The sequence below is a fragment of the Hypanus sabinus genome, chromosome X1, assembly GCF_030144855.1.
Source record: "Hypanus sabinus isolate sHypSab1 chromosome X1, sHypSab1.hap1, whole genome shotgun sequence".
Taxonomy (NCBI): Eukaryota; Metazoa; Chordata; class Chondrichthyes; order Myliobatiformes; family Dasyatidae; genus Hypanus; species Hypanus sabinus.
In genome coordinates, this window is record NC_082738.1 from 68,170,891 (window position 1) to 68,194,994 (window position 24,104).

General features: G+C 43.6%; 1 protein-coding gene across 6 annotated transcripts in view; it reads left to right on the forward strand.

The window, feature by feature from the left end:
- Nucleotides 1-24,104, forward strand: part of LOC132384983 (SRC kinase signaling inhibitor 1-like) — a 498,151-nt gene that overhangs the window by 132,528 nt on the left and 341,519 nt on the right. For 5 of the 6 annotated variants that reach the window (XM_059956694.1, XM_059956688.1, XM_059956692.1 and 2 more), the window contains exon 4: nt 14,972-15,034. In XM_059956694.1, the coding sequence (XP_059812677.1) occupies nt 14,972-15,034 (63 nt within the window). The remainder of the gene's footprint in view (nt 1-14,971; nt 15,035-24,104) is intronic. The other variant, XM_059956689.1, reaches the window with a different exon arrangement.

The following is a 24,104-nucleotide window of genomic DNA, read 5'->3' on the forward strand; positions in this document are numbered from 1 at the left end:
GTCTGAACTAAAACGACATCTTTGTCTGCCGTTTGGTCAAACTGCTGTTCCACAATCCCACCCTTCCCTGATACTGGAACAGAATTTAAAACTCTTATCAGCAATTCATCTGGGCTGCAGATATCCACCCTACTCAGAACAGAAGCATGTGTTACAGGTAATCTATTTGAATCACACCAACACTCAATCCCTGTGGCATCAGTAATCATGTATCTTAATCACTTTCCCAGACAATGGTTTAACAGGCTTAAGCACACAAACCACTTAATCAATTCTTAGAGCAATTACACAGTATTCAGCGAATACAATCCCGGACAAGCTCCCACAATGAAACCCCCTTTTTACCAGCTCATTAGACCTTCGCTAACAGCCACTGGACTCATCAGCAATAAAACCACCTTTCTCATACTCTGTATGTCCAGGGTCTATCTGACTTGGGTCCCACCAAACCCGGGAAGTTGGGATGTTTCGCTGACTCGAACCCCGATCTGTGTGAATACGGTGTAACTACTGCTGCCATGCAATTGCGCATCATCAAGAAATAACAGATTGTACACCGCATGCAAATATAAAGAAAATATACTTATGAATGTCGATAAAGCCAAAACAAGCTTTATCGAACAGTTAGTAGAAAAAAGAAAAGAAAAAAATAAAATGAGCCCATTATAGTTAATCCAGTCCAAATATGTACATGTGGAGTTCATTTTGAAGTTGTCTTTAACTCATGCACTGGACCCACAGTCTGCGTGAAAGCACAAAGCATCCTCCAAATGTCTCTCAAAATCCATCTTGAACGAGGGTTCCCCTTGGAAGGTTTGGTCCTTCCTTCTTGAAGCCACTCATCTGCACAGAGCACCTGGTGCAACAGGGACGGCATCCTCAGCCATCTTCCCTCCTGTCTTCTCCCAGCTCCCACCAAAAAGACCTCACCCACACCAGTGTTGGTCACCAAAAACCTCTCCACTGTGCATTCTCACGAACCTTCTAATTCCACTATCTGGACTGGCTGACACAGCGTTCCTAAATTGAATAACAGCTCAAACCCAAACATGCTAAAAGCAGGACAGAACTGCTAAAATAAAATACCTACAGCTTTGCTGCAAAAATCTTAACCAGGGCGTTGCACAGTGTTAATAGAACAATGGAGATACGACACATTATGATGAATAGGACAAAGGACATTGAAAAGCGGACAATGATAGAGGTCTAGTAACTGAAGGGAGAGGGAAGCAAAAAGAAAGATACATGGTCAGATCTTTTATACCCATAGATAAGAAACATTCCATTCAACTTTGCAGATAAGAGTCAACCAATAAGATTCCTCCTATTCAAATAATGCAGCACCAGAGAAGCTTCCAAAGTTTTCCAGAATCAGCAGAGTAACACGAGGGGACACACTGAACATCTGCATATACATACAGATGTAAAAGTGCTAAGTTCACACAACTCCATTACCAGGTTCCCTCCGGAGTTCTCAGCACATATGGTCTGGTCTTGTCACAGCTTAAGGAGACATTCCTGTGCCTGGGGACTGCTGCTACTGAATGGCAGGACTGGGTGGAGTGCTTGAATGGGGTTGGTGGGCCCTGGACAGGCTGGTGAAGAACAGAGCCCCCCAGGAGATATATTCATTGTGGCTGAGGGTCATTGATGGTCTTCAGGGCTTCAGATAAGTGCTGCTATCTAGATGTTGCTGGGGCAAGTATGAATTTAATATCTGAACACAATAGATTCTACAGATGCTGGAAATCCAGAGCAACACACACAACATGCTGGAGGAACTCAGCAAGTCAGGCAGCGTCTATGGAGGAGAATTAACAGTTGACATTTCAGGCTGAGACCTTTTGTCAGTTCTCCTAATATCTGAATATTAAATAATATTAAAAATTAGATAGGGTAAATATGCAAATAGACTTTTTTTCCACTGAGGTTGGGTAAAACTAGAACTAGAGGTCATAGGGTGAAAGGTGAAATATTAAGGGGAGCCCAAGGGGGAAGACCTTCACTTAGAGGGTGGTGTGAGTGTGGAATGAGCCCACTCTGCGAAGTGATGCAGGAGGGCATTGATATGAAAAGCATTAAATAGTCTCAGCATTGGAACATTCCAGATTTGATTGCAGTTTTTAAGAGAAGTTTGAATGTGGAGGGTTATGGTCCAGGTGCAGGTCGATGGAACAAAGCAGCACAATTTGGCACAAACTAGATGGGCTGAATGGCCTGTTTCAGAGCTGTAGTGCTCTCTGACATCAGTGAGCAGGAATCTCTGATATATGGCAGAGGCCAGTAACTGTAGCATGGGACATTCCTGAGGATGGAGTGATGAGAGCAATTGTGATGGGAAATGTTGGTGAGGGTCGGACGGAGCTTTTGTAAATGAGGGTGTTACCAGGGGAGGGAGAGAGGTTGGGGTGGGGGAGGGAGCACTACTAGTATGGATAGTTGAAATATGATCCAGAGAGCCTCAGTCATGAGTTCAAACCTTGTGTTAGTGAATTACAGGTATGATCATACTGGGCATGTCAGTGATAACAATGTGCTGCCAGGGTAGTGGTACAGGCAGATACATCAGGGACATTTAAAAGACCCTTAGATAGGCACATGGATGATTAAAAAAATGGAGGGCTATGTGGGCGGGAAGGGGTAGATTGATCTTAGAGTAGGTTAAAAAGTTGGCACAACATTCTGGGCCGAAGGATCTGTGCTCTGTGTTCTGGCGAGGTGCGGACACGTCTCTACCAGAGGAGGTGTAAGATGCTCCTTCCCTCTGTAGCCTGCAGGTCACCCTTGGGCACGGTGTAGCACCTGCTTGGCCCCCGATCAGGGTCACGTGAAGCCATGGGAGCAGGTGGTGGACTGTCGTCTGAGCAGACGGTGCAGATCACAAGTCCTGGTGATGCAATCACTGATGCCAGGAAGACAATCTCTGAAAAGACACTATTGTAAAGACACTATTCAGAAGAAGGCAATTGCAAGCTATTTGTGTAGAAAAATTTGCCAAGGGCCATACGTAATGAACAAACAAGTGAAAAAGAGAGAAAAAAGAAAAAGTAGTGAGGTAGTGTTAATAGGGTCAATGTCCATTCAGAAATCTGATGGCAGAGGGGAAGAAGCTGTTCCTGAATCATTGCCTACTTCTATGACAGAACCGATTCTTCCTCTTTGCCATCAAATTTCTGAATGGTCCATTAACCCACAAACTGTCTTATTAACATTCTTTTCAGACTTAGTAATTTTTTATATCTTGTGTTATCCAGCTGCCACAAATCAACACATTTTATGACATAGGTCCGTGATAATATATTTGATTCAGATTCAGGACATTAGTCAGGAGTCCAGTGCCCTTCTGTGGAATCTTCATCTACCGGGGAGAGCAGCAGGTTAACAAAGCCTTTTCCTCCAGCTGTCTCTTGCTACTGCTCTAGATATGCCATTCTGGATTTCATGCTTGTGTCCCTGAGCATACTACACTGTACAGGCCATTTGGCCCAAAACATACTGACCTTTTTCAAGGCTCAAAGTAAAATTATTATCAAAGTACATATATGCCACAATATACCACCCCAAGATTCATTTTCTTGCAGGCATACTCAATACATCTATAGAATAATAACCTTAGTAGAATCAATGAAAGACGGCACCAACTTGGGCATCAAATCAGAAGATAGCAAATCAATACATAGAGTCCCAATGAGAGAGCATGCGATACTAGATCTGTTATTAGGGAATGAGACAGAGCAGGTGACAGGAGTTTGTATAGGGGAACACCTTGCATCCAGTAACCACAGTGTTATTGGTTTCAAAGTAAATGTGCAAAGAGATAGGTCTGGTCCACAAGTTGAGATTCTAAATTGAAGAAAGTCAAGTTTTGATGGTATTAGAAGTGATCCGGCAAGTTTGGATTGGGACAGACAAAGGTGCACTTGGAAAATGGGAGGCCTTCAAAAACAAAATTTTGAGAGTACAAAGCTTGTATGTGCCAATTAGAATAAAAGGTAAAGATAACAAGTGTAAGGAACCTTGGTTTTCAAGAGATATTGAGGCCCTGGTTAAGAGAATAAAGGAGGTGCACAGCAGGTATAGGCAAGTAGGAAGAAATGAGGTGCTTATAGAGAACAGGAAATGCAAGAGAACACTGAAGAAAGAAATCAGGAAGGCTAAAAGAAGGCATGAAGTTGCTCTAGCAGACAAGGTGAAGGTGAGTCCTAATGACTTCTGCAAGTATGTTAAGAGCAAAAGGATTGCGAGGGACAAAATTGATCCTCTTGAAGACCAGAATGGTAATCCGTGTATGGAGCCAAAACAGTTGGGGGAGGTCTTAAGTGTATTCTTTGCATCTGTATTTACTCAGGAGATGGACACAGAGTCTATAGAAATGAGGCAAAGCAGCATCAACTTCATGGACCCTGTACAAATTACAGAGGTATCTACCCTGAGGCAAATCAGGGTGGATAAATCCTTAGTACCAGACAAGGTGTTTCCTCAGATCCAATGGGAGCCAAGTGCAGAAATTGCCGGCGCTCTAACAGAGATACTTAAAACATCCTTAGGAGAGATATCAGAGGACTGAAGGATAGCCAATGTTGTTCCATTGTTTAAAAAAGGCTCAAAACAGAAACCAGGAAATAATAGGCCAGTGAATCTGACATCAGTCATTGGAAAGTATTCTAAGGGACCAGATATAAAAGTATTTGGATAGAAATAGATCGATTAAGGATAGTCAGCATGGCTTCATGCATGGTAGGTCATCTTTAACCAGGCAAGGCAGTGGAAGTTGTCTACATGGACTTTGTCATGGTCCTGCATGGGAGGCTGGTCAAGAAGGTTCAGTCGCTTGGCACTCAGGATGAGGTAGTAAATTGGATTAGATATTGGCTTTGTGGGAGAAGCCAGAGAGTGGTCGTAGAGGGTTGCCTCTGACTGGAGACCTGTGACTAATGATTTGCCGCTTGGTCCATTGTTGATTGTCATCTGTATCGATGATCTGAATTATAATATGGATCAGCAAATTTGTAGATGACACCAAGATTGAGGGTGTAGTGAACAGTGAGGAAGGCCATCATAGATTGCAGAGGGATCTATGTACATCAGCTGGAAAAATGGGCTGAAAGATGACAGATGGAATTTAATGCAAACAAATGCAAGGAACAGCAATGGTCTTACACAGTGAATGGTCGGGCACTGAGGAGTGTGGTAGAACAAAGGCATCTCGGAATACGGTCATTGAAAGTGACATCACACGTAGATAGGGTTGTAAAGAAAGCTTTTGGCACATAGGCTTCGTAAATTAAAGTATTGAGTACAGGAGATGGGATGTTATGTTGAAGTTGTATAAGATGTTGGTGAGGCTTAACCTGAAGCATTGTGCGCAGTTTTGGTCACCAACCTACAGGGAAGATGTAAATAAGGTTGAAAGAATAAAGAGAAAATGTACAAGTATGTTGCCAGGTCTGAAGGACCTGAGTTATAAGGAAAGATTGAATAGAAGTTTATTCCTTGGAATGTACAAGATTGAGGGATTTAACAGGTATACAAAGCTATGAGGGGTATGAATAGAGTAACTGCAAGCAGGGTTTCTTCCACTGAGGTTGGGTGGGACTACAAGCTGAGGTCATGGCTTAAGGGTGAAAGGCGAAAAATTTAAGGGGAACATGAAGGGAAACATCTTCACTCAGAGGGTTGTGAGAGTGTGGAATGAGCTGTCAACACAAATGGCGCACGCGAGCTCAATTTAAACATTTTAGAGACAGGTACATGGATAGTAGGGATATGGAGGGCTATGGTCCAGGTGCAGGTTATTAGGAGTAGGCATAATAAATGGTTTCGGCAAAAATAGATGCATGGAAAGGGCCTGTTTCTGTGCTGTAGTTCTCTACGACTATGACTCTAACAAAATGCAAATACAAAAAAAAGGAAATAATAAATGAGCAATAAATATCGAGGAAATGAGATGAATAGCCCTTGAAAGTGAGTCCATTGGTTGTGGGAACATTTTAGCAATAGGGCGAGTGAAGTTATCACTCCAAGATCAATCTAACCCTTCTCTCCCACATTGCTCTTCATTTTTCTGTCATCTATGTACCTATCTCTTAAATATCCCTAATGTATCTGCCTCTACTACCACTCCTGGTAGCATGTTCCACACGCCCACCACTCTTTAAAAAAAAATTACCAACATACCCCCTATACTTTTCTCCAGTCACCTTAAAATTGTGTCCTTTTGTATTAGTTATAAGACCATAAGATATAGAAGCAGAAGTAAGCCATTCAGCCCATCAGGTCTGCTCCACCATTCAATCATGGGCCGATCCAATTCTTCCAGTTACCCCCACTCCCCTGCCTTCACCCCATACCCTTTAATGCCCTGGTTAATCAAGAACCTATCTACCTCTGCCTGAAATACACCCAATGACTTGGCCTCCACAGCCGCTCGTGGCAACAAATTCCATAGATTTACCACCCTCTGACTAAAGTCATTTCTCCGCATCTCTGTTCTAAATGGACGTCCTTCAATCCTGAAGTTGTGCCCTCTTGTCCTAGACTCCCCTGCCATGGAAAATAACTTTGCCATATCTAATCTGTTCAGGCCTTTGAACATTCGGAATGTTTCTATGAGATCCCCCTCGTTCTCCTGAACTCCAGGGAATACAGCCCAAGAGCTTCCAGACATTCCTCATATGGTGACCCTTTCATTCCTAGAATCATTCTCGTGAATCTTGTCTGAGCCCTCTCCAATGTCAGCATATCCTTTCCAAAATAATTAGCCCAAAACTGCACACAATACTCCGTGTAGTTCACGAGTGACTTATAGAGCTTCAACATCACATCCCTGCCCTTATATTCTATACCTATAGAAATGAATGCTAACATTGCATTCACCTTCTTCACCACCAACTCAACCTGGAGGTTAACCTTTAGGGTATCCTGCACAAGGACTCCCAAGACCCTTTGCATTTCTGCATTTTGAATTCCCTCCCCATCTAAATTTATTTTATTTTGCATGTCACACCAGACAGTCAGCCATTCTTGCCTGGTGCATGGTGTCAGGATTGGTCTCCTTTCGGATTAACTGGGTCACAGTATGAACGTTCCTGACTCGACCTTGTTTTGTTTACGAGGCCGAGTGGCTAGCTCAACGCTCAACCCGGCACGGATGGAAAACATGCTCAGGGAGTGGCCCGACTTGGATTTGAACTCGGGAGCCTTCGCTCTGGAGTCCGGCACTGATGCCATTGCACCACCAGCTGGCCAAATCTTTCACCATTTCTTCCACCAAAGTGCATGCCCATACACTTTCTAACATTGTATTTCATTTGCCACTTCTTTGCCCATTCCCATAGACTATCAAAGTCTCTCTGCAGGTTCTCTGTTTCCTCAACATTACCCCACTCCTCCACCTATCTTTGTATCATCGGCAAATTTAGCCACAAATCCATTAATCCCATAGTCCACATCATTGACATACATCGTAAAAAGCAACAGTCCTAACACTGACCCCTGTGGAATTCCACTGGTAACCAGCAGTCAGCCAGAATAGGATCCTTTTATTCCCATTCTCTGTTTTCTGCCGATCAGCCAATGCTTTACTCACGCTAGTAACTTCCCTGTAATTCTATGGGATCTTACCTTGCAAAGCAGCCTCAATGTCAGGCACCTTGTCAAAGGCCTTCTGAAAATCCAAATACACCACATTTACTACATCTTCTTTGTCTACTCTACTTGTAATTTCCTCAAAAATTTGCAGTAGGTTAGTCAGGCAGGATTTTCCTTTCAGGAAACCATGCTGGCTTTGGCCTATCTTGTCATGTGCCAGATACTCGGTAATCTCTAGTTATTTCTGTCCTGGAAAAAGGTGCTGGCTGTCCACTCTATCCATGCCTCTTATTTTTGCATGACTCATTCTATACCCCTTACAAGACCAAATTACATAGAGGCAGAATTAGGCCATTTGGCCCACTGAGTCTGCTCTACCATTTCATCATGGCTGATTGATTTCCTTCTCAACCCCATTCTCCTGCTATTCCTCCATAATCTTTCATGCCCTGATTAATTCAGAACCAACCAACCTCCACCTTAAACATACCCAGTGACCTATCCTCCACAGTTGCCATGGCAATGAATTCCTCAGCTTCACCACCATGTGCACCTTTATCTTGTACATCTCCATCTCCGTTTTTACTACTTTTGATTAAGAATGCTCTCATCCTCCTTCACGCCAAAGAGAAAATCCCTAGCTAGCTCGACCTCTCCTAATCAGACATGCTCCCTAATCCAGATAGTATCTTGGTAAATCTGCTCCACAGAAGTGGAGTGTAAACCCACAACTGGCCAGCTTGGAGCCTGAAGCCAGGACAAACCCTAATCAGAAGAGGACCAATGGGCTTCTTGGGGCTTGTCTGTCAGTTCAGTACTGGTAACTTTGTTCAAGCTGATTTGAGCTTGGTGCAACAGTTGTATCTGGTGTCAAAAATCCCGAGCCTGGGTTCTTACATGGATCTTTCTGAGAAATGCTTAAGCATGAGACTCCAAAAATAAAGGTGAGACCTCGCTTGCCTCCATCTGTTGTCTGTGCTGCACAGGTGTGTTCCCTGAAGCCTAGAAGCCTGGGTACAGAGATCTTTGCTGAGTGTCTGATGTACTCAGTGAGCAGACGTGTATGTTGATGCACAGTGGCTGTTGACGTGTTGTGGTGATGTAGACTCAGCTGGGGTCTGAGGCATCATCTTCAGTGTGAAGATGCCAACAGTCTGTTTCTCTCAGATACTGCACTGAGCCAGGAAAAGCTGAGGTGGGGAAGTGAAAATCACATGTACAACCAGAATGGCCCCTTCACCTATAGATTCAGTGAATGATTCTGCTGAGGAGGACATTTGGCCCATTGTACTTGTACTGGCTCTTAAATGGAACGGTATACAAATTCACTGATGACACCACTGTTGTTGGGTGAATCACAGTGGAGATGAATTAATGTACAGGAGTGAGCTGGGACATCTGGCTGCATTGTGCTGCCGTCACCTATCTCTCAATGTCAGAACTAAAGAATGAGGCAGCGTGGTAGCATAATGGTCAGCACAATTTTACAGTACTGGCAACCATGCTGACCACCTGCGTTTCCTCCCACAGTCCAAAGACATCCCGGTTGGTAGGTTAAATGGTCATTGTAAGTTGTCGCATGACTTGGCTGGAGTTAAATCGGGGAATGGCTGGGTGGTGCGGCTGAAGGGCCAGAAGGGTCTTTTCTGTCTGTATCTCAAATAAAATACATAAATAGAATCTCTAAGATACTCAAGGTTTCCAACCTGAGGCCTATTGTCAGTGAGATAGATTCTCCACCTTACTACCTCACTCAGCACTTAATGACGATGCTGTTGGGGGCTGTGAGCATCACGTCACAAATTCAACCAACTTCGTAAAAGTGATAACCAACATCCAGCTGACCCTGGAGGACATGATGGTCAGTTTTGACATGGTGTCCCTATTCCCATCAGCGACAGCTTGGTCCTCTTGTGCTCAAGGTTTGATAAGGTTATCATTGACCTTTTTGAAAACATCCGTATATCGACGTACTTCCTCAATAAGGGGAACTACTATGAATAAAGGGACAGAGTGGCTGTGGGATCGCCCTTGTTGCTGGCTATTGCTAATTTCTACGTGGAGGACTTTGAGGAGAGGGCTCTGAGTTCATCGCCCTTATGCCCCAAGTGCTTCTTCAGATACATCGATTACATGTTTGTAGTGTGGTTTCATGGACTCCAGGCACTCCAACAGTTCCACAATCATCAGAACAGTAGACATCCAAACATTCAATTTCCACAAGGAAATAAGACGATTATGCATGGTGCTCCTACAGAATGGCTACAAGGTGAAGGAATTCAATCTGATGGTAAAACCAGGAAACCTATCAACAAGGAGGAACCCGTAGCTACCGCCGGTCTTCCCTGTATTTCCATGGTTTCTGGAAGGATTGCCAGGATGCTGAAGAAATACCGGATTAATACCATCCACAAACCCATAAGGAAGCTCAAGTCACAGCTTATGCAGGCCAACTGTGACCTGGGACCCAGCTTGGCTGGTGCTTACAGGATTCTCTGTGAATACGGAGCAGTGTTTATCGGTCAGATGGGACGCACAGCGGAAACCCGCGTCAGGGAGCACAGGAGGTGTATCCGTTTGGGTTACCCAGAGAAACCGGCGGTAGCAGAACGTTGTATTTGCAATGGCCGTAGGATTGACTTCGATGGCAGTAAACTACTGTGCCATGCCAAAGGTTTTTGGGACAGCCTGGTGAAGGAAGCCATTGAAATAAAACTAGAGGAAAAGAATTTTAGCAAACACAGAAGTCTCTCTCTAAGTAAGAACTGGAATTTGATTGTAAACAAGGTGGGACAACGGAAACCTGTTTGGATAAGGACTAACCAATCAGTAGGGACTGATGACAGAGGTATAAATACCACCGGACTAGACATGCCATTATCCCTGATGAAGATGACAGAGTTTGTAATCGAAGCTTCAGTTATAATCGATATCTGTACCCGGCTGGAAGCCTGAGAAGAGTTTATTTGTCATATACGCCAGGAAAGCACTGGATCCTTTTTCAAATAGAAACTCATTGTTAACATGGGGAAGGTGAAGGAGGGTGAACCTACACCAGTGCTGACGAAGGGTCTCAGCCCGAAATGTCGAAAAATCTTCTCCCTATAGATGCTGCCTGGCCTGCTGCGTTCCACATTTTGTGTGTGTTGTTTGAATTTCCAGCATCTGCAGATTCCCTCGTGTTTGCAAGTCTACATTGGTGGATTGGATTTGTATTCCTTCATACTTTCTAAGAAGGTATAGAAGCTCACAGCACAGTATAAGCTCTTTGGCCCATGATGTTGTACCAACATTTTAACCTACTCTAAGATCACTCTAAGATTCCCTCCCAAATACCTCTCCATTTTATTATCCAAGAGTTTCTCAAATGCCCCTAATGTATCTGCCTATCACCACCCCTGGTGCCCATCACACTCTATGTAAAAAAGAAAAATTCCTTCTGACATCCCCCACCCCTGTACTTTCCTCCAATCACTAAAATTCTGCTCCCATTAGCCATTTCCACCCTGGGAAAGAGTCTCTGGCTATCCACTTGATTTTTGATCATCTTGTACACCTCTCTCAAGTTACCGAACATTAACACACCTCTACAGTTATGCTGTTGTAACTGTCCTGACTGGCTATATTACTTTCTGTGGTAGTATAGGTCAAATGTGTAGAAACATAAGAAGCTGCAGAGAGTATTAAACCCAGCTCTATGCATCATGGGCTCACCCCTTCCCACTATCAAGAGACACTATATGAGATGGTATCTCAAGACGGCAGTATCGATCATCAAAGGTCCCTATCATCTTCTCACAGCTACCATTGGGCAGGAGGTACAGAAGCTTGAAGTCTCAGATTTATTGCCTAGATGGTAGAAAACCTGAAGCGCCCTCACTGGCAATTAATCAAGTCGAGAATTATGTCCTCCCAAGGAGTTATTCCTTTAATGGAGAACTCCTGTGTGTGACTTTGATTTACGTGGGAAGACTGATACACGGTCCTTGACAGATCGGGGTCAGGGTCCAGTGACGTGGAGTGCAAGATGACTGGGGACCCTTCACTGCTGCAGCTTCCTCCACATTCACTGTCATCATCTTCCACCAGAAACACCATTGAGATCACAGTTGTCTGGAACGTCCCTCTTGACCATACCACCATGGATGCTCTATCAGATAGCATAGCTGTCAGGAACTCACAAACCTCTCCACCACAACGAGGGAATAATCCTCAGGGTAGAAACTCTCAATAGAACACACTCCCAAGTGGGTGGTAGAAGCAAATACCCTGATAACATTTAAGAAATATCTGGTCAGGCATGTGAATTGCCAACATGTGGAAGATGTTGGACCCATTGCTGATCAATTAGATTAGAGTAGATAGGTACTTAATTGTCAGCCTGGACACAAGGGTAAATAATCTTTTATGTGCCATGTCGCATGACGTGGGCCATCATGGCTTTTCCATGACTATGACTGGGTTTAACAAATTTTTCTACAGAAGTGCTTTGCCATTGCCACCTTCCGGGCAGTGTCTTTACAAGACGGGTGACCCCAGCCATTATCAATACTCTTCAGAGATTGTCTGCCTGGCATCAGTGGTCACATCACCAGGACTTGTGATATGCTCCAGTTGCTCACATGACCATCCACCACCTGCTCCAGTGGCCTCATCTGACCCTGATCAGGGGATGGAATAAGCAGATGCTACACCTTGCCCAAGTGTGACCTACAGGCTAGCAGAGGGAAGGAGTGCCTTTGGTAGAGATGTATCTCCACCCTGCCACCCAAAAGAACCAACTTAATTAATTAATTAACAATACAGTGGAAAACAGGCTCTTCTGGCCAGCAGCCTACTTATTTAACACCAGCCGAATCACAGAACAATTTTCAATGATCAATTAACCTATTAACCGGTATGTGTTTGGACTCTGGGTGGAAACCAAGGCACCCAGAGGAAACCCAAGGAGTCATGAGGAGAGCATACCAACTCCTTGCAGATGGTGTCAGAATTGAACTTTGAACTCTGGAATGCCCCCAGCTCTAATAGTGCTGTGTTAACCACTACGTTACTGCGATTTATTATCACTGACGTACACTCAGTGGTCACTTTATTAGGTATCTTCTACACCTAATCAAGTGGCCACTGAGTGTATGTTTGTGGTTTCTGCTGCTGTAGCCCATCAACTTCAAGGTTTGACTCTTCTGCACACCATTGTTGTAATGTGTGGTTACCTGAGTTACTGTCACCTTCCTGTCAGCTTGAACCAGTCTGGTCATTCTCTTGTCTCCTCTCTCATTAAGAAGCTGATTTACTCCACAGTACTGCCGCTCACTGGATATTTTCTGCTTTTCACACCATTCTCTGGGAACTCTAAAGAACATTGTGTGTGGAAAATCTCTGATCAGCAGTTTCTGAGATACTCAAACCACCCTGTCTGGCACCAACAAACATTCCACGGACAAAGTCACTTAGATCACATTTCTTCCCCATTCTGACATTTGGTCTGAACAACAACTGAAACTCTTGATGTCTGCTTACCTTTATGTGCAGAGTTTCTGTCACATGATTGGCTGATTAGATATTTGCATTAATGAGCAGGTGTACAGGAGTTGCGTGCATGTGTGTAATATATTACACACACGCACATGCACACACGCACATACACAAATATATATGTATTACACTGTATTGCTGCCATAAAACAACAAATTTCATGACATACGGCAATGATGAGAAACCCAATTCTGATTCAGTGCTCGTTGGTTACAGTCCCAATCTTTATACATTATCTCAAGAATTTAGATTGGCTGTCCAAATTCCTTGTGTGTGCTGGAATGCCATGAGATTTGTTGGGAATCTCAGAGAACAAAGGAGAATGCTGTATGAGGGGAACACTCTGGGGAAACACACACAAAATGCTGGAGGAACTCAGCCGGCCAGGCAGCATCTACGGAAAAGAGTACAGTTGACTTTTCGGGCTGAAACCCTTCAGCAGAACTCAATAAGGTTTTGGTTCAAAACATCAACTTTACTCTTTTTCCACAGATGCTGCCTGGCCTGCTGAGTTCCTCCAGCATTTTGTGTGTGTTGCTCAGATTTCCAGCATCTGCAGATTTTCTTGTTTGTGACTCTGGGGAAACCTTTGATTTGTCATAATGTGGTCAAGCCCACTCTGTTTGGTGAAAATCTGTTTTAAGGATAAAATGTGTTACCTGTTTTAAATAAACAAATTACTGGTACTAGATTCTGATGAAGCTCACATCAGTGCATACTAAATATAATATCTGTTCCAAGGGATCTTCCATTCTTTGGTGGTAGGTGACCTGTTTGAGTTGGATCTTTAAAGTTCAAAGGAAGTTTATTATCAAAGTACGTATAGATCGCCATTTACAACCCTGAGATTCATTTTCTTGTGGGCATACTAAATAAGTAGAAAGAAACACTTTTGAATCATTGAAAAATTACTCACAAAGGCAAACAACCAATTTACAAAAGGCAACAAATTGCTCAAATACATAAAGACAAACAGAATAATAATAATTAATTAATAATATTGAGAACATGAGTTGTCGTGTCCTTGAAAGTGACTCCATAGGTTTATGTACTCTCGTACAGGAGCCTGATCGTTGAGGGGTAATAACTGTTCCTGAACCTGGTGATATGGGACCTGAGGCCACTGTACCTCCTTCCTGATGGTTGAGGGTTAATAACTGTTCCTGAGCCTGGTGGTGTGGGGCCTGAGGCTCCTGTACCTCCTAACTGATGGTTGAGGGGTAATAACTGTTCCTGAGCCTGGTGGTGTGGGGCCTGAGGCTCCTGTACCTCCTAACTGATGGTTGAGGGTTAATAACTGTTCCTGAGCCTGGTGGTGTGGGGCCTGAGGCTCCTGTACCTCCTAACTGATGGTTGAGGGGTAATAACTGTTCCTGAGCCTGGTGGTGTGGGGCCTGAGGCTCCTGTACCTCCTAACTGATGGTTGAGGGGTAATAACTGTTCCTGAGCCTGGTGGTGTGGGGCCTGAGGCTCCTGTACCTCCTAACTGATGGTTGAGGGGTAATAACTGTTCCTGAGCCTGGTGGTGTAGGGCCTGAGGCTCCTGTACCTCCTCCCCGGTAGCGAAAGACAGAAGAGATCATAGCCTGGATGGTGGGGGACCTTGATGATGAATGCTGCTTTCTTATGGGAACACTCCTCGTCTGTGCTCAGTGGTGGGGAGTCTTTTCTTGTGATGGACAGGGTTGTGTCCTCTATGTTTTGTATAATGTTCTGTTGAAGGGCATTAATGCTTCCATACCAGGCTTTTGAACATGGACTGATGAAATTGATTGCATTTCACATGATGGGTTGTTATGTCAGTTGATACCTTCTGCTTCAAAGCTTTGAATATTTCTTACAGCAGGGCTTCGAGGCTTGGAGTGCCTGCGAGTTCAGGGATGGAGCGAACAAGATCGAGGCCAAGGTAAGTGAGATGGCTTACCAGTGAATACTGAACTAATGGTGGTTGGAGGGATCAGCTTGAGGCCAAGCTGAGGGAAGAGGGTTTGGGAAAGGTCCACAGCAGCAAATATTCAACCTCAACCTCACAGTCATTCTCTGTGGGGCCTATCAAATACTGAAAGGCCAAGGTAGAATGGATGTGCTAAGGATGTTTCCTATAGTGGGGGAGTCTAGGACCAGAGGACACAGATAGAGTGGATGTGGAGAGGATGTTTCCTATAGTGGGGGAGTCTAGGACCAGATGGCACAGATAGAGTGGATGTGGAGAGGATGTTTCCTATAGTGGGGGAGTCTAGGACCAGATGGCACAGATAGAGTGGATGTGGAGAGGATGTTTCCTATAATGGGGGAGTCTGGGACCAGAGGGCACAGATAGAGTGGATGTGCAGAGGATGTTTCCTATAGTGGGGGAGTCTAGGACCAGAGGACACAGACAGAGTGGATGTGGAGAGGATGTTTCCTATAGTGGGGGAGTCTAGGACCAGAGGGCACAGATAGAGTGGATGTGGAGAGGATGTTTCCTATAGTGGGGGAGTCTAGGACCAGAGGACACAGATGGAGTAGATGTGGAGAGGATGTTTCCTATAGTGTGGGAGTCTAGGACCAGAGGACACAGATAGAGTGGATGTGGAGAGGATGTTTCCTATAGTGGGGACGTCTAGGAGCAGAGGACACAGATAGAGTGGATGTGGAGAGGATGTTTCCTATAGTGGGGACGTCTAGGAGCAGAGGACACAGACAGAGTGGATGTGGAGAGGATGTTTCCTATACTGGGGGAGTCTAGGACCAGAGGACACAGATAGAGTGGATGTGGAGAGGATGTTTCCTATAGTGGGGGAGTCTAGGAGCAGAGGACACAGACAGAGTGGATGTGGAGACGATGTTTCCTATAGTGGGGGAGTCTAGGACCAGAGGACACAGATAGAGTGGATGTGGAGAGGATGTTTCCTATAGTGGAGAGTCTAGGACCAGAGGACACAGATAGAGTGGATGTGGAGAGGATGTTTCCTATTGTGGGGGAGTCTGAGACCAGAGGACACAGATAGAGTGGATGTGGAGAGGATGTTTCCTATAGTGGGGGAGTCTAGGACCAGAGGACACAGATAGAGTGGATGTGGAGAGAATGTTTCCTATAGTGGGGACGTCTAGGACCAGAGGGCACAGCCTTGGAATAGAAGGACGTCACTTCAGAACAGAGATGAGGAGGAATTTCTTTATCCAGAGGAAGGTGGACCTGTGGAATTCATCTCCATAGATGGCTGTGGAAACCAAGTTATTGAGTATTTTAAAAGCAGAGTTTGATAGGTTCTTGGTTAGTAAGTTACAGGTAGAAGACAGGATAATGGGGTTGATGGGGTAATAATTCAGCCATGATAGAAGGCAGAGCAGACTTAATGGGCCTAATTGTCTAAGACTGCTCTAATGTCTATATCTTACGGTCTTAGCCAGGATGAAAGCCTAACACTAAAGATATTTGAGTAAAGATTAAAAGATTCCAAAATCCAGTGAGAAATTTTAGGATAGTATCCCACATTTATTTTACAAACAGAAATATCAGCAGTGAATTTTGACTCTACTTTCCAAATTTTCAGAATTCCCAAACTTGTGGAATTAGTTTTGAAGTCCTTTGGCCACAGGGTATTCCAATCTCCTGTGTTCGGTATACTTGGATTAGAACCCACTACTTTATCCCATAACCAAATTTGCTCCACTTGGGAGAGCTTCTTCCCAAACTTATCTTGCCTCATGCCTTTTCTATTCAGGGTTTTGTTAAATCTACATTGATTAGGGTTAGGTCCTAACCTGCTGAAATTCTATGAGATTTCATGCTGTGACTATCTGTAGTAAGGTGGTTTCATTGTTTGCTCCTGGTGGTTTTGACAAGGTGGGTCTTCTTGAAGTGCTACTTTTCTTCTGAGGTTGGTGTTCTCAGCGATGTCTGCCTGGGGAATCCAAGAATGTGGACCCAGTAACCCAGGTGCAAGTGCAAGACAGTGTTCCCTTAATGTTGGAGTTCTTATTTCACTTGGTGGTTTAATTTACAGGGGGAAGGGAGAAACTTTTGAAGGAATCTAGTGAGTTTCTGCAGTACATCCTGTACTCAGATGTTTCCCAAACTTAGTCAGCTCATTGACACAAAGACACAAATTAATTGTATTTTGCAGAAAGTGAGTGCAAACTCATTATTGGAAACTCAATTCACACTGGGCAAGAAATAAAGTGGTTGTGGAGGGAATGTTTCCTATAGTGGGATAGTCTAGGACTAGAAGGCCCAGCCTCAGAATAGAGGGACATCCACTTAGAACAGAAATGAGGAGGAATTCCTTTAGCCAGAGGTGATGAATGTAGAATTCATTGCCACCGACAGCTGTGGAGGCCAAGTAATTAGGTATATATAAAGTGGGGGTTGATAGCTTCTTGATTAGTAAGGGCATCAAAGATTGCAGGGAGAAGGAAGAATAAAGAGTCAATGTTTCTAGCTGAGACTCTTCATCAAGCCTGGTGAAATATCAATACTTCATTCCTCTCCATAAGCATCAAAGTTTACAGGGATAAGACAGGAGAATGAGGTTGAGAAGGATAATTAATCAGCCATGATGGAATAGTGGAGAAGACTCAATGGGTCAAATGGCATAATTCTGTTCCTATGTCTTATGATATTGTGGTCTAAAATGAAAACTGCTTAAAGTGAATATGTTCAGTTGTGGTCACTTTATTATAAGAAGACCTGGATGTACAATATCCTCATTGCAATGGAAGTGGAGGGGATGGGCATTGAACTTAGCAGCAGGAAAACTGAAGACAAGAATTGCTTGTGTCAAGTGTCTGGTTTGTTTTTGCAGGATCCATCCCTCTAGAACAGGGGTTCTCACCACAGACCCCTTGCTTAATGGTATTGGTCCATGGCATTAAAAAAGGTTGGAAACCCCTGCTCTAGAATGTTCCATTGCATTTCAGACTTGATTCTTTGCCAACTCAAATTTCAGATTCAGATTTATATATCACATGTACATTGAAACATACAGTAAAATGCGTGCAACAAAACAGACAGCACAACCAAGGATGTGCTGGGGGCAGCCTGCAAATGTGGCGATGCATTCCACTGCCAACAAAGCATTCACACAATGCTTGGCAAAACAACACAAACAGCAGCAGCAACAACAACAAGAAAATATGGCCCTTTCCCAACCTCCCACCATCTCTCACACATAGGTCTCCAACCCCAAGACAGCTGTCTCCAGGACTTCAGTCCTTGGCCCCGGACTCTCAAACTTGCAGACGTTTCTAAGCATGGCTAAAAGAAGTCAGTGTTATAGTTGAGCTTTTGAAATGGACAGGAGCTTGGCTGCGTGAAGTTTGCCAAGTGGTTGCTTTTAATCTATTGTTTATTAAGCCATTGGTCCTCTGTCAGACCTGTCTAATAATCTATACAAACGTCAAGTTGTCTCTGAGTCTTAGTCAGCTTGTTGACACAATTACACAAAGTAATGGTTTTTGCAGAGTGACATTGGAGAAAGTGAGTGTAGACTGATTATTGGAAACCCAGCTCTCAGTTGGTAAGTAATAAAAACAGAAACTGCTTGAAATGAACTTGTGTTCAGTTCTGGTTGCCTCATTATAGGAAGAATGTTGGAGCTTTAAAGAGGGTGCAGAGGAGATTTACTTGGATTTGCAGTCCTGAACGAGGGTCTTGACTCAAAATGTCAACTGCTTATTCATTTCAATGGATACTGCCTGACCAGCTGTGTTCCTCAACCATTTTGTGTGTGTTGCTTTGGACTTCCAGCATCTGCAGAATCTCTCATTTTAAGATTTCCCAGGATGCTGCCTGGATTAGAGAGCATGTCTTATGTGGCTAAGTTGAGTGAGCTGGAGCGAAGGAGGACGAGAGGTAACTTGATAGAGGTTTACAAGATGATAAGATTGAGTGAGAGACTTTTTCCCAGGACAGAAATTAATAATATGAGAGGACATAATTTTGAAGTGATTGGAGGAAAGTATAGGGTGGATGTCAGAGGTAAGCTTTTTACATGGAGAGTGATGGATGTGTGGAACTCTCTGCCCAGGATGATGCTGGAGGCAGATATATTGGGAACATTTAAAAAAATCTCTTAGATAGGCACATGGATGATAGAAAACTGGATGATTATGTAGGAGGCTATGTAGATGATCTTAGAGTAGGTTAAAAGGCTGGCACAACATTGTGGGCCGAAGTGCTTGTGCTGAGCTGTAATATGGTATATTATATGAAATACTCAGTGGGGAGAGGGAGAGAGGGATACTGCATTATATGTTTCAATGTACATATGACAAATAAAGTTAATCTTTAGTGAACCTATTTTTAATGTGGATGTTCTTGGATTTCAACATTGAATAAAAAAAATTCCAGATAAAAGTACATGGGTTAACTGGGCATCACTGACAACACGTTCTTTGCTAGCCATCACTTAGTATCCTGAGAAAGAATAAGCCTTGCTTCTATAGGGTGAACGTTATGAAGAATTACTCATTTTGTCATCTGCCTGCTTCTGATTGAATTTGCTAACAGTGACAATAATCTCATGTACCTGTCATATTCCTTGTCCTCTCTCTCCCTTTCCCTTCAACCATATACCCAACCTATTTTAAAGTAGTTGTACTGATCTCTGTTTTAATCTCACCCTCCCTCTGCTTATATGTTCCATATCATCTTCGTAATAAAATGGTTCTGCTCTGTGCTCCTCAATCTTTTGGATTTAATTTTCCATCCGTGTTTTTTGTTATGAACCTCTCCATTACTGGAAACAGTTTGATTCTATCTATCTCTTTGCAATATTATTCAACTCTTATCAATGTCAATCTAGAAGCTGCGGCTTCTCATCACAACAATTTTAATTGCTCACCGCACAAGATGAAGGAACTAACATCGTGAGCAACATGCACAAAATGCTGGGGGTACTCAGCAGATCGGCAGTAACTGTGGACCGGAATAAAGAGTTGACATCTTGGTCCAAGACCTTTCATCAGGACTGAAAAGGAAGGGGGAAGAAGAGGGAAGAAGGATACCTAAAAGGTGATAGGTGAAGCTTGGTGAGGGGGAAGATGGGTAGTTAGGGAAAGGGTGATAAAGTAGGAAGGAGGAAGAGGTGAAAGGTTGAAGAAGAAGGAACCTGATTGGAGAGGACAGTGGACTATGAGAGAAAGGGAAGGAGGAGGGACACCAGGGGGAAGTGATGGGCAGATGAGGAGAAGAAAAGGGGGTATGAGGGGAGCCAGAATGAGGAATGGAGAAAGAAAGAAGAGAAAGGGGACAGAAATTACCAGAAACCCCAACATGTTCACTGGTGAAGTGTTGCCTCACCTGGAAGGACCGTTTGGCACTCTGAACAGTGGTGAGGGAAGATAAACGCCAGAAGGAAAATAAGTGAGGGGGAGCAAATGGACAAGGGAATCACGTAGAGATCGTTCCCTGCAGTAGGGGATGAAAAATGTGTCTCTTGGTAGGATTTCTTTGAAGATGGCAGAAGAATGATGTGCTGGATGTGGAGGCTCATGGGATGGTGGGTAGGTTAAGGTCAAGAACAACTCTATCCCTATTAAGACAGTACAAAGATTGGGTGAGCGTGGATGTCCAGGAAATGGAGGAGATGCGGATGAGGCCAACATTGATGGTAGATGAAGGAAAACCCCATTCTTTGTGAAGAAAAATTCCTGGAAAGGAAAGCCTAATCCTGAGAACAGATGTGGTGGAGAGAGAAACTGAAAAAAAAGGGAATAGCATTTTTACAAGTGACATGTCAGGAGAAGGTACAGTATAGTCAAGATAGCTGTGAGAGTCAGAAGATTTATAAAAGATATTAATAGACTGTCTCCAGAGATGGAGACAGAGAGATCAGGAAGGGGAGAGGGGCATCAGAAATGGACCAAGTATATTTGACGGGACGGTGGAAGTTGCAGACAAAACTGATGAAATTGATGAGCTCAGGATGGGTGCAGGAAACAGTATCGATGCAGTCGTCAATGCAATGCAGAAAGAGTTTGGGAGAATTACAAGTGTAACATTACCAAAACTTGATTGTTTCAGGAACTTCATCATTAGTAATCAAATGGCTAACTAAACTAATCTCTTCTGCCTACAAATGTCCTTATCATCCCATTTCGCCCACATTCATGTGCCCATCTAAATGTCTCTTAAAAGTCCCTAACGTATTTGCCTCTAGCACCACCTGAGGCAGCACATTCCAGGCACTACTCTCTGTGTAAAAAAAAACTTGCCCATCACATCCCCTTTGAAAGTACCCCTTCTCACTTTAAATGCATGCCCTCTGGGATTAGACATTTCAATCCTCGGGAAAATATACTGTCTGTCTACTCTATCTATGCCTGGCAACCTTGGGGACCACTCACATCTTAGAGAAAATTTAATAAATTGAAGGATAATAACTATTTGAAAACATAGCCAGAAATTATTTTTTAATATAAAAATGGAAAATGCTGGAAATATTCAGCAGATCAAGCTGCACATCTTGAGATTGAAATGGAATTAATGTTTCAGTTCGACAATTTTTTATCAGAACGGGAAAAGAGAATGAGTGTGTTTTAACTTATTCCTCTTGGTTGTTGTGGGTGGTTGAGAAGGTGCACGTTGTGTTGGCCTTCATTAGTCGGGGACTGAGTTCAAGAGCCATGTGGTAATGCTGCAGCTCTACTGTACTCTGGTTAGATAGGGTGGGGAGGATTTTATTTTGAATTGAATTGAATTTGATGGAGGTGAACTTCCATTAAGATGGCAGCTTCTACAGGGTCAACCAAAGGTGTTATTGTCTTTTTTAAACATGACTACAAGATGACTACAAGACCCCATTAGACATTAAGAACTTTAAGTATGGCAGGATCCCCCCATCAGCGAGTTGGTTTTTGGGAGGGAAACTGAAGGAGCTGGACTTGATGTGGATCGTGTAAAAGCCTACGTCAGAGAGGACTTGGTGCACAAAGGTGGTGTGCAATCTAACAGCAAGTGATGGTCTTAGTCTCTTTTCTTGTGATCGCAAGACCCCGTTGGATGCTGCAACTCTGATTCACTGATTTATTGACAGGCAGCAGAGGAGCTATGTGGCCTCAGTGTATTGAGGACTAGACCTCAAGCTACAGTGTTGCCTCTTTCCATCTGCACAGAAGAGAGGCGACGGACCCAGTGCACTCTACTGGAGGCATGGCCTGCCATTGTTGCTGACCCCCCGGTGTTCGTTGAGCAGAAGACGAGCTGTATTGTGTTCGGTTACGGACTGCTGCAACATTCCTGAGCTCAGGATCTTGGCCTATACTGTATTTTACTGATATCCTATATATGTGCCGTGTGCTGTGTGTGACCCCCTAGCGCCAGAGTAAGGCCGTTTCATTTGGCTGTATTGATGGGTATTCATGTATGGTTGAATAACTATTAAATTTGAACTTGAACTACAAGATGAGAAGAGACATAGATTGAATGCTTTGCCAGTGACTTTGTCCCAGGGTGAAAATGGCTAATGGGCATAAATTTAAGGTGATTGGAGGAAAGTATAGGAGTGATGTTAGAGGAGGGAGGTACTTTTTTTTACACACAGAGTGGTGGGTATGTGGAATGGGTTGCCAGGTGTGGTGGTAGAGACAGATATATTAAGGATATTCAGGAGGCTCTTAGGCACATGGATGAAAGAAAATTTGAGGTCTTTGTGGAAGGGAAGAGTTAGATTGATCTTGGAGTAGGTTTAAGGGTCAACACAACATCATGGGCTGAAGGGCTTGTACTTTTCCATGTTCTATGTGATGATGAGGTGTGGATTCAACATGATCAGGGTGGAGGTAGAATTGAAAGGGTGACATAGGTAAGAGAAGGGAACAAATGCTCTTCAGTCACAACTGGTTTGCCTGGATGAGGGCTGTCAGCAGAGGAAGGTAATCAAGGGCAGCAGAGAGAGCAAACAAAGTCATGAGATGCCATTTACAACAGAGGTTGGAAATCTGAGATTAAAGAGAACTCCAGAAATACTTTCTAGATCACTCAGCATCCATGGAGTGAGGAGAACAATGTTAATGTTACAGGTGGGTGAATTGGCCAATGCTACTACATATGGATCAACCGAAATTCTCAACTTTGGTTGAGTTTGAGTTTCAAGAGATACTATGTGTCTAGTCAAATGATCCAAGTCAAAGTACGTTTATTATCAAAGAACATATATGTCATCATATACTATACTACCCTGAGATACACTTTCTTGAAGGCATTTACAGAACATTAAAGGAACAAATAGAACTTATGACAAACAACCAATGTGCAAAGGAAGACAAATTGTGCAAATAAATAAATAATACGGAGAAAATGAGCTGCAGAGCTCTTGAAATGAAGTCTGTAGGTTGTAGAATCAATTCACAGTTGAGGTCAGTGAAGTTATCCAAACCAGTTTGTGAGCCTGATGGCTGTGGGGTAATAACTGTTCCTGAACCTGGTGATGTGGGACCAAAGGCTCTTGTACCTCTTGACTAACAGCAGCAATGAGAAAAAAGCATGGCCTAGATGATGGATATTCCTAATTGATAGATGCTGCTTTCTTGTGGCAGAGCTTATTATAGATGTGCTCAATGGTGGGAAGGACTTTATCTGTGATGGTCTGGGCTGTATCAATCACTTTCTGTCATCTTTTCCATTCCTGGACATTGTTGTTTCCATACCAGGCCATCGTACAACCAATCAGGATAGTCTCCACTGTGCATCTGTGGAAGTTTGTCAAAGTTTTAAATGACATGCTGGATCTGTGCCAACTTCTCAGAAAGCAGAGGTGCTGTTGTGCCATCTTTGCGATGGCACTTACATGCTGGTTGCAGGACAGATACTCCAATATGATACACAGAGGAATTTAAAGTTATTCATCCTCTTCAATTCCAATCCCCTAATGAGGACTGGCTTGTGGACCTTTGGTTTCCTCTTCCTGTCGTCAATAATCAGCCCTTTGGTTTTGCTGATCTGTAGTGAGAGGCTGTTGTTGTGGCACTATTCAGCCAGATTTTCTGTCTCC